This window comes from Jaculus jaculus, chromosome 7, assembly GCF_020740685.1.
Source record: "Jaculus jaculus isolate mJacJac1 chromosome 7, mJacJac1.mat.Y.cur, whole genome shotgun sequence".
Lineage (NCBI taxonomy): Eukaryota > Metazoa > Chordata > Mammalia > Rodentia > Dipodidae > Jaculus > Jaculus jaculus.
The window spans coordinates 71643851-71655221 of NC_059108.1; the positions used below are offsets into that span (position 1 = coordinate 71643851).

The 11371-nt window shown below is 42.0% G+C and overlaps 1 protein-coding gene across 5 annotated transcripts; it reads right to left on the reverse strand.

Moving 5' to 3' along the window:
• Positions 1 to 204: 204 nt before the first annotated feature.
• LOC101596232 (AP-3 complex subunit sigma-1-like) lies at positions 205 to 786 on the reverse strand. Of its 5 annotated transcripts, none has more exons than XM_045155324.1 (2): positions 717 to 786; positions 205 to 512 (listed from the first exon to the last, which is right to left on the reverse strand). In XM_045155324.1, exons 1-2 carry the CDS (start codon positions 784 to 786, stop codon positions 205 to 207), a joined length of 378 nt encoding a protein of 125 aa, XP_045011259.1. The 5 variants fall into 5 exon arrangements, with proteins under 5 accessions (XP_045011259.1, XP_045011257.1, XP_045011255.1 ...); XM_045155322.1 differs by having other exon boundaries at positions 205 to 333; positions 508 to 786; XM_045155320.1 differs by having other exon boundaries at positions 205 to 441; positions 508 to 786.
• Positions 787 to 11371: the final 10585 nt, after the last annotated feature.

Consider the following 11371-nt stretch of genomic DNA (forward strand, 5'->3'; position numbering starts at 1 on the left):
GAACTACTCAATTTCTTTAAAACCTCTGAGCAAGAAAAGTAACATTGAACTTCCATACTGATTTTATACAACTTCTATGCGGTACTTTGACTTAAATCCAAGAGCAAAGTTAAGACTCTCTTCTATTTTTGGTAAACAACTGTAGGGTAAACTTAGATGACTCCCCGCCCCTGGATTTTACCTGGGAGTGGCCTTTTAAATATTTTATTTAAAAGAGGGCAGGTTTGGCACTTTTATACTGATGTCACCAATGCTAATATTTCTTGGGATCTCAGGAAGATTCATATTCTTTACAGCTGATACGGCACGGGCTGGAGCTCCTGCTAAGCCAGCCTCAGATTTCTCCAGCTTCTTCTGTGCATCAGTCTGTGTAACTGTCTCGTTCATGTTGGACTCCAAGACCATTCCTCCCATCACCATTTCTGCAAGAATATTGTGAACCTTGTCTACATGGAATATTAAATCCAGTTCACAGACATTTTCAAAACATTTGTCTAATGTTTCCACAAACCCTTGAATTAGATCTAAAATGCCAAGTTCACTTCCTGAGGAATCCACACAGAAGACAAAATACAGTGTTGCATAATGTCTATAAATCAGTTTGTTGTCAAATCCTCCAATTAATGATCCTCCTTCTAGGAAATTACAAACATTCTCATCTCTCTTAAACACCAAATGCAAAGTCTCCCTGATGATTTGCTGCTGCTTATCTACACTGTAAGGCTGGTAGAACTTGGACAGCCATGGCTTCCTGTGGTTGTTGAAGATGAGGATCCCCTTGATCATGGCTGGGCGGCCGGCCGCATGGGCGCGCTGGCAGGGGCGGTGCCAGGGGCAGAGGCGGGCGCACCTCGGGTGCAATCCTTCCCCACCCGCACCCTCCCGGGCGCGCGCCCGCGCACTAATTAACACTTTTTTAGTAGTGGATAAGAGTTCCTACTTTTTTGTTAGTACTTGATATTATTAGTATTTCCAATTTGAGCCATTCTGGTGAGTGAGTCCTTTGTTAGCATATGTGAACTGAAGTTCCAAGAAAAAAGCCACACCTTCTGTTAAAGATTCTACAAAGCTGATTGGTTCACTGATTAGAAGTTGATGAGAGTTGGAATGTTGCAGATCCAGAGACATTATTTTGGGCCATCTTTAGTTCCATGACAAGCCATTCATTGCCCACCTTCGACCTTTGATATCTGACATCTTTTTGACTATCAGTTAAAGCCTTCAGAATGTATCTGTAGGAAGCCACTAGCTTTTCATCCACCAAAAAAAAAAAAAAAAGCCATCTGAAAGCATTTGAAACCTAGCCCCGTGTGGTGGCGCACGCCTTTAATCCCAGCACTCGGGAGGCAGAGGTAGGAGGATCGCTGTGAGTTCAAGGCCACCCTGAGACTACATAATGAATTCCAGATCAGCTTGGGCTAGAGTGAGACCCTACCTCAAAAAGCCAAAAAAGAAAAAAATAAAAAAAGAAAACATCTGAAACCTATAGCAGAGTTTTTCTCACCTTGCTGAAACTGCTGCTTGATGTCCCCATCAATGTGTTGGTAAATGCTTTGATTTATGACTATCTCTTGTTCTGGGACTATAAAAGCTCAAAATGCAACCACTGCCATGGTGGAACTTTAGGACTACCTGAATCTGTGTTCTTGGGTCACAGTCACTAATATGAGCTCAGAGTAAATATTCTTTTATTCCCTTTGAGGTGAGAGCTGGATATATATAACACAAACATTTCCTACTTTGTGGTTTTCCATTATTATTATTTTTGTTTGTTTTCTTGAGGTAGGGTCTCACTCTAGCACAGGCTGATCTGGAATTCTCTATGTAGTCTCAGGCTGGCCTCAAACTCACAGGGATCCTCCTACTGAAAGATTCCCGGAGGGTATCTTCCGAGGCCGGAGACCCGTGCCCAAGAACCAAGACCCAGCCACTGGATGCAAAGGCAAAAGGCAGCTTTATTGTTCACATAGGCGCCTGCGGGCACTCTAGTTGTTCGAGAGACTGAGCGCACTGGGCAAGGTAGAGGGTTCTTTTTATAGGGTTAGGGAGGGCAGAAGCTGGTGTACAGAAGCAGATGCATGGTTACAATCTTATCATTGGTCAATGTTAGGCTATTTCAGGGTTATCGGGGGCATAGTTGGGTTCCAGGAACGGAGAAGGGATTTGGGAACTAGGTAGTTGAGCAAGGTTTGCTTAAGGGAGTTTGCTTAAGGGACTGGAGGATTCTGATTGGTGGAGTTCAACCACAAAGCTAGGGAAGGGGGTCTTGCTCAAGGGGTTAGGGAGGGGGTCTTGCTTAAGGGACTTTCTGATTGGTGGAATCCACCTGTGTTGCTTGGCTAAGTCTGAAGCAACCACAGGCAGGGTGGTGACCTCCTGGGTTCCGGGAAACTGAGACAGAGTTTTTGCAACTGGGGCTGTTTTAGCTTTGGGATTTTTCCATGGGGTTTTACACTACCTCTGCCTCCCAGGTGCTGGGATTAAAGGCATGCACCACCATGCTCTGCTTACAATGAAAATTTTTATCTTATGTATTGAACCTAGGTCCTTGCATATGACTTATATCCACAGCCCTCTTTACTTACAAAATAATTTTCTAATTATTGACAACTTCCATAATTATAGACAATAAACCCTGATAATTCCCTCCCCTACCACTTTCCCCTTCACAATTCCACTTTCCATCATATCTCCTTCCCCTATCAATCAGTCTCTCGGGCCATTTTGTGTCTGGAAGAGTGCATTATAAGGAGTCCTGCCCTTCTTTGGGCTCTTAAATTCTTCCTGCCTCCTTTTCAGCAATGTACACTGAGCCTGGGAAGGTGTGATAGAGATGTTTCAGTGCTGAGCACTCCTCTGTCACTTCTCAGCACTATGGTGCCTTTTGAGTCATACCAGAGGTCACCACAATCTGCAAAGAGAAGGTTCTCTAACCAAAAGTGAGAGTAGCATTAATGTATGGGTATGAACATTAAGAAAAGTGCTTACCAGGCAGTTTGGTGAGCATAGTATACGCATTTAGCTAGACACCAGCAGGCATAATACCCCTAGGGCTCATGACTTCTTCCATCATAGTCTTTTAGTATCAGGCATGTATTACATCCCATGGAGCAGGTCTCCAGTCCAATTAGAGAGTGGTTGGTTTCCCCAATAACAGACATGCTACTATTCCACCCACTGGATCATTTGGCCTGGCTGGCTTAAATTAAGGCTTGTAGTGTCCACTGTTGTATATCTCCAGTGATGACTTCTTTCTCTCCCATGGAGGTGCATGCAGCATAACTTTTTCCAGCTTTCTGTCAGCTGATCTACAGGGAGGAGGTTTTCAGCTCAGCTCAGCTCCAGCAAGATTTTTCAGTGACCTTGCAGCCCAAGAATGTGGAGTCTTCAACAACAGGGTCTTGCCATCTATTCCTGGTTGGAAACCAAGAGCTTCAGCAATGGCCTGTAATGTTTTGGGGGCATCAGGAACTTGTCTGGCCAACAACTCACTGGAAGATATCCCATCTCTGGCACTGAAAATATTCTAATGACAACATATGGCTTCTCAATGCACTATTGTCTAAAAAAGCAACTGTTTGTATGACTTACTCATACCCTCTTAGATTTTGATTAACCCTCCCCCACCCTTCTTTTACTCAGGCACTTCCCTTGACCTCACTTAGGCCTTTTCACCCCGACTAATCAGTTTTTCCACTAACATATTTACAATATCATCCTTTTAATCCTCCCTCCCTTATATCCTCTTTCTAGCTTACTGGCCTTTGCTACCGAATTTTATTCCAACTCACATTCAAGTCCAAACATTTGTAGCTACGATCCATATATAAGATAGAACGTGCAGTCCTTGGCTTTCTGGGCCTGGGTTATGTCACTAATTATAATCCTTTCCAGGCCCATCCATTTCCCTGCAAATTTCATAATTTCATTTTTCTTTACTGCTGAATAGAGCTCCGTTGTATAAATGTACCACACCTTCATTATCCATTCCTCTTTTTTAAATTAAGCCTTTTACATTTTTTTATGTTTATTTATTTATTTGAAAGTGACAGACAGAGAAAGAGGCAGAGAGAGAGAGAGTGAGAGAGAATGGGCACACCAGGGCCTCCAGCCACTGCAAACGAACTCCAGATGCATGTGTCCCCTTGTGCATCTGGCTAATGTGGGTCCTGGGGAATCGAGCCTCGAACTGGGGTCCTTAGGCTTCACAGGCAAGCACTTAACTGCTAAGCCATCTCTCCAGCCCAGCATTTTACATTTTGAGGCAGGATCACACACAGTTGTCCAGGTAAGCCTTGAAATTGCAGTCTTTCTGCTATGGCCTCTCAAGTAGCTGGGATTGTAGGCCTCTGTCATCAGGCCCAGTGAAAAAAGGATTTCTTACTATTCCTCTTTTTCTAAATATAAACACGTGAACATGCATTTATATGCAGTTTTTCTTGTTGCTGATCTAAAGTTCAAATTTAACTGGGCACTCTATTTCATCCCTTATTAAATCTTTCAACTATTCCCTAAGAGGACATTTGATGATGTCTTGGTAACATACATATTTGTCACATTTAGGTGGTAAGAGATGTCTGCTGCCATTTAGCAGTAGAGATACTTCTTAATCACCTCTGCATAGGAGAGTCCCATATAAAAAATTTTATCTAGCTCAAAATGTCAAAAGTGTAAAGTTGAGAAACTTGCCTTAAATTAAGTATTGTTGAGCCGGGTGTGGTGGCGCACGCCTTTAATCCCAGCACTCGGGAGGCAGAGGTAGGAGGATTGCCATGAGTTCAAGGTCACCCTGAGATGACAGAGTTAATTCCAGGTCAGCCTGGACCAGAGTGAGACCTTACCTCGAAAAACAAAAACAAACAAACAAACAAAAAAATAAATAAAAAAAAATTAAGTATTGTTCACATGCCTTGAAGAAATCTTCCTAAACTTGAAAGTAACAAAGGTATTTTCTTGATCTATTGTCTGAAAATTTCATTTTGCCTTCCATATGTGCATGACCTAAAAGATATTTTTTTAAATGAGTAGAAGGTCAGATTTAATTTTCCTCAGGTATGCTGACATGGCCCAGCAATATTTATTGAATTATTGTCCTTTCCCACTCCCGTGCAGTTTCTCTCTTGCTGCAAACTAAGTGTTTATGTATAAATGTCTCTGTTTCTGAACTCTATCCTGACCCATTGTTCTAACTGACTGCTTTTGCACCAATACCACACTATGCTTACAGTAGTTTTAATAACTTGATACCAAGGAGTATCTTAGATTGGGCTTTCCTAGAGGCTTGCCTGGTACAAAGACTTAACTGCAAGTTGTTTATCTGTAATATGATTCCTAGGAGCATTAATGGGAAAGTGGAAAAATGAAATAGAGAAGAAAAGATGAGAAGAAAACAGAGTGTGTCGATGAGGAAATTGCCTATGTGGGCAATTAACTCACTTGGGATTTTTGGAAGAAGGTCAGGACATGGCTAAGCATTCTCCCACTAGGAGGACGTTGAAAGTGATTTTCCTACCAATTTTCAAATGTTTTGGGTTGAGGTTGCTTTCAAGGTCTTCCCTTTGCAACCTTTCTTGTCTGCTGTGTGTGCTAGCTGAACATGCTCTTAGAATAAAGACTTGAAGGAGAGAGTAGTGGGTGTAATAGGAAAAAATTCCTGACAGGCTTGCTTTGCTTTTTGGCACTACTGCTTGCAGCAGAGCAACATTGGCAGGACGCCACCAGCACTCATCAGTGTCCTGCTTTCGAAGTGGTCTGACCACGAACGCTCCACACTGCTTTCATCATTTTTGTATAATCAGTGTCCTTCTTTTGAAGTGGTCTGACCATGAACGCTCCACACTGCTTTCATCATTTTTGTAGTCAGGTTCACATTGCTGGCAGAAATCACCTGACCAAGAGCAGCTTGTGGGAAAAAGGTTTATTTTGGCTTACAGACTCGAGGGGATGCTCCATGATGGCAGGAGAAAACTATGGCATGAGCAGAGGGTGGACAATAGAAATAGGAGAGTGTGACAAACACTGGCATGGGGAAACTGGCTATAACACCCATAAGAACATCCCCAACAACACACTGCCTCCAAGAGGTGTTAATTCCCAAATTTCCATCAGTTGGGAACCTAGCATTCAGAACAGCTAAGTTTATGGGAGACACCTGAATCAAGCCACCACATTCTGTCCTGGCCCCCATAAACTGATAACCACCCATGATGTAAAATGCAAAGCATTCAGTCCACCTTTTAAAATCCTCATATTTTTATCAACCCTAATGATGTTCAAATATCCCAAAAATCCAAGATTTGTTTTTTATAAACTTTTTTCAAATTTATTTATTCATTTATTTATTTAACAGAGAAGGAGAGAGAGAGAGAGAGAGAGAGAGAGAGAGAGAGAGAGAGAGAAAGAGAGGGAGGAAGAATGGGCATGCCAGGGCCTCCAGCCACTGCAAAAGAACTCCAGATATGTGTGCCCCCTTGTGCATCTGGCTAATGCACAATTGAACGTGGGTCACTTGGCTTTGCAGGCAAATGCCTTAACTGCTAAGCCATCCCTCTGGCCCCAATATTTTCTTTTAACTGAGCCATAATACAAGAAATTCCCCCCAAACTCATAAGGCCACAGCATAAATATTCACACTGCAAAAGATGGCATTGGTCATAGCAAAGAAATATTCAACCAATACAAGATTTAATTTTTTTTAAAATTTATTTATTTGAGAGCGACAGACACAGAGAGAAAGACAGGTAGAGGGAGAGAGAGAGAATGGGTGCGCCAGGGCTTCCAGCCTCTGCAAACGAACTCCAGACACGTGTGCCCCCTTGTGCATCTGGCTAATGTGGGATGGGGAACTGAGCCTCGAACCGGGGTCCTTAGGCTTCACAGGCAAGCGCTTAACCGCTAAGCCATCTCTCCAGCCCCAATACAAGATTTAAAACAACCCGGGCAAACATCTAACTTTGTATCTCCAAGTACAATAATCCTAAGAAGCAACAAAACTCTGGAGTTCCAATTCTTCCCCTCCAGCTAGACTACTCACAGTCCTGGAATACTTCATCCAGGGTGGCAGCTTTCCTCAGCAGCCATCTCGTGGTCTTGGCATCTCCACTGGGTCTCCACGGCAACCCACAGTTCATCCTCATGGCTCCATTGGGTTTCTATGTAGGCAATCCAGCAAACCTGCTATACACTGCTCCTGGCCATTTCCAAAACACAAGACTGTGTTTCAATTTCAATGACCCTCTTTTCTGTATTTCTTATACTCCACAATATGAGGTGGGGTGCCAATTTGTTATTACAGGAAGGAATAAAGCTGACTTTGAAGAATAGGACACTTCTTGAGCATTCAGGCCCTTTCAAAACACTGCATTCTTTCTGTTGTCTCAATGTGGTTCAGCTGGCCAAATTGTAATAGTTGTAATCTCTTGTACAATTGCAGCTGAAGAGCCAGAAGTTTTGGCCCAAAGATTTCTTTCTGTTCCATATCCCTCTGCACACACCAGTCTGTTTCTACACAAAGTAACCCAGTACAAGTTTTCAGGACATGGACATAATAGCAAGCCTCTCACAAAAACTGTTTCTACCCCAGTCCAAACAAAGCTCTTTCCTAAGCCTAGCCTCACAGTCCATAGTTCTTACTATATTCGTGTCTTTTAATTCTGACCAGAATAGTCCATCAAGCTGTACTTATAGTACTGCAAGGCATCTCTTAGGCTGAGGTTTCAAATCCTTCCACTTTCCTCTTGAAAATCAGCTCCAAAAGGCCAAAGCCACACAGTCAGGTGTCTAGCAGCAACCCCACTCTAGGTGCCACTTTACTGTTGCAGTGAGGTTCGCATTGCTGGCAGAAATCAACCAGACTAAGAGAAGCTTGTGGGACAAAAGGTTTATTTTGGCTTATAGACTCAAGGGGAAGCTCCATGATGGCAGGGAGAAATGATGGCATGAGCAGAGGGTGGACAGCACCCCTTGGCCAACATAAGGTTGACAATAGCAACAGGAGAGTATGCCAAACACTGGCATGAGGAAACTGGCTATAATACCCATAAGCCCTCCTCGCAACAATACATTGCCAAGAGGCATTAATTCCCAAATCTCCATCAGCTGGGAACCTAGCATTCAGAACACCTAAGCTTATGGGAGACACCTAAATCAAATCATTATAATCATCTTGACACTGGTTCTTTAAGGTAATGGTTATTTCACTTTATAATAAAAAGTCTTATAAAGGAGGTCAATTAGGATTCTCCAGAGACAGAATGAGTGGGGTAGATTATATCCTATATGTTATATCTATGTATGCATATATTTATACATGTAATAAGATACATAAAAGGAAAGAAAATAGGAGAGGGAGAGTGAGAGTGAGAGAAAGAGGGGTTGAGTTCTTACAATGTTGTGGAAGCCAGCAGGTTCAAAATCTTACAATATTCTGAGAGCCAGAAGGTTCAAAATCCATAGGGATAGCAAGCCAGCAGAGTGGATATTGAGGTAAGAGTTGATGCTGCAGTTATGAGTCCAAATTCCATAGAGTTTCAAGCTGGAAATTCAAGCAAATTTCTTTTTTTTTTTTAAATTTATTTATTTATTTATTTATTTATTTGAGAGTGACAGACACAGAGAGAAAGACAGATAGAGGGAGAGAGAGAATGGGCGCGCCAGGGCTTCCTGCCTCTGCAAACGAACTCCAGACACGTGTGCCCCCTTGTGCATCTGGCTAACGTGGGACCTGGGGAACCGAGCCTCGAACCGGGGTCCTTAGGCTTCACAGGCAAGCGCTTAACCGCTAAGCCATCTCTCCAGCCCTCAAGCAAATTTCTTGTTGCACTCTTGAGAAGTTTATCTACTTCAGGGGACCTGGTCCTTGTTTTTAAGGTTTTCAATGGATTGGATAAAGTCCACCCATATTATAAAGAGTAATTTGTTTCAAAATATAATTGAATTGTTAAAAGCATCTAAAATACCTTTACAAGGAAAGCTATAATTCATATTGTTGCAGTTAGTTCTAAAGTTATTATTAATAGTCATTATCTCCCTCTCTGGCACCAATTCTACCTCTACTTTCTTGACAAGACCTTAGTTTAAATTGTTTATCTGACAGAATACTGCAGACCTTTGTCTCTGATGTTACTGTGTCTTTATTGGGGCAAGATTGTTGCAATTACATATTGTAGTTATAGAACCACCAAGAAGGAGTCACACTTCTATTGTGATTGCATTGTTATGTGGCAATAGCTCTATCTTTTCACGATAATCAGGGTCACATGGTAATGTCCCTGTTGTCTTCAGATCAAAAAATCACATGACTACTAATAGCCATAATTTTAGATGTAATGAAACTCTTGCCTTAGTGAAAGCTGACTAGGACCTTTAATTAAGTGACAACAAAAGTTGTGGGGAACAGAATAATGAAACTCTTCTGGTAGATTAGTAGGAGTGCCTTCATGTGATTTGGTCATGCTGATATTATTTAACTTATAATAGATAGCTTTGATCATATAATAACTTATGTCCTGAGGTCAGACATTGTGAACTAGCAGCCTGGTAACATGGTAGGAGCCATGTTCCTATGGGGAGTAGTTTTCTGCGGTGTATGGCATGGCCACACTACAGAATGTTAGAGATCCATGGTGTGCATAGTGCCTTGAACCATAGAGCCATCTGTCCAGCCTGAGATCTGGATCATAATTCACCTATCAGGGAATATTAGTCACTTCACATCATACGTACCTTTATCTATTATGGTATCTGCTGGGTCATCAGACCAAGTGTCAGGGATGTTCATATAGCAGTCTGAACCTGTCGTAGGACTTGCTCTTGTCTCGGGAGATCCTCTAAAAAATCTGACTACCTTTCTGAAACATTCAATAAATGGTCTAGGGCAGTATTCTCAAGTATGCTATATGCTATCTGCAAAATCCAAAAGAGGTCTACAAAGTACCGCTGCTGTTCACCATCACTACAGCAGACCAGTCTGAGGCTTTGTGAAATGTTCACTCATAAAGGTCCTATTAGACTGTTTTGGATTAGAATAGGGAATAACAAAGTTGAGATAAGATTATCTTTCTGAGCTGGACATGCTGGCAGGTGGCTTTAGTCCCAGCACTCAGGAGGCAGAGATAAGGAGGATCACCATGAGTTTGAGGGCATCCTGAGACTACATAGTGAATTCTAAGTCAGCCTGGGCTAGAGCAAGACTGTACCCTGAAAAAGAAAAAAAAGGAAAAAAGAAAAAAAAAAAAAAAAGAAAAGGCAAAAAGAAAAGAATATCTTTCTGTTCCAGGTGAATACTCTGATTCATCCCCTAATGAGAACAGAAAGAGATTTTCATGATGAAAATTCATACACCAAATGCTCAAGGTTGTGTTGATCTCTTCAAGTAACGATACAGCATGCAAAGTGTACTGTACTGGAGGCTGCCAGCTGGTGAAGTTGATGGCAGCCCATTGTCATCTGTGATGGTATATTTTGTTTTCCAGGGGGCCATCTTCTTCATTATTTAGGTCTTTGAGAGTGCTACTGATATGCCATTTTACTTATGTCGTGTTATTTCTAAGTTACTGTCTTGGCTGGGAGTTGTGGGGGCACACTTATACAGGTTTCCATTCAGTCTTTTGTACCACAGTGTTTTATATTTTATAAATAAGGGAATTATAAGAGTTCTCTTATCTTTGAAGTACATACACCCCAAACATGTTTGCAAGATCAAGCCAGTGACTGACCAGCATATGGATTCAAGGGCCTCATCGACACACCATGGGATGGAGTTAGGCTAAGTCCATTTCTCACTTGGCTTCTTCAAAGTCCAATATAGCAGAAGTCCACGATTATATTTTGGGTTCTCTAGTATTGGAACTGGCTCAGAGCTTAGGCGCAAGATTTTGAAGTCTCATTGGCAAAGGGTGGAAGCACATCTCCTGAAGATCAGATAAGTACAGTGGGGGACTCAAGTCATCAATTCTCTCAGGTGAAGATCAGAACAAGTACCATAGGAGGACTGAAGGCCATCAGTTTTCTCAGGTGGAACTACAGCAGGGAGAGACTAGAGAAAGTATTTATAGAATGATGAACACAGAGGGAGATACACAATGCAGAAGTGATATCAAATGCCTTACTCTCCTACGTACATTAGTTGAGCTTAAAAACTTTTTATCAACAGCTTCCATAAACATAAACAACATATCATGATCATAATCCCCTCCTACCATCCCCATTTTCCCCTTCCAAATACCCACTCCACTCAATTTCTTCTTTCCAACTATTATCTCTTCTATTTTGATGTCATCATTGTTTTTCTTTCTACTATAGCTAGTGTCAGCCCCTGTGACCGCTTTGTGTCTGGAAGACAGCATTGTAAGCACTCCTCTCCTTCCTTTGG

Coding starts and splice junctions, on each gene's coding strand:
- LOC101596232 (XM_045155319.1), bottom strand. CDS start 786: ATGATCAAGGGGATCCTCATCTTCAACAACCACAGGAAGCCATGGCTG.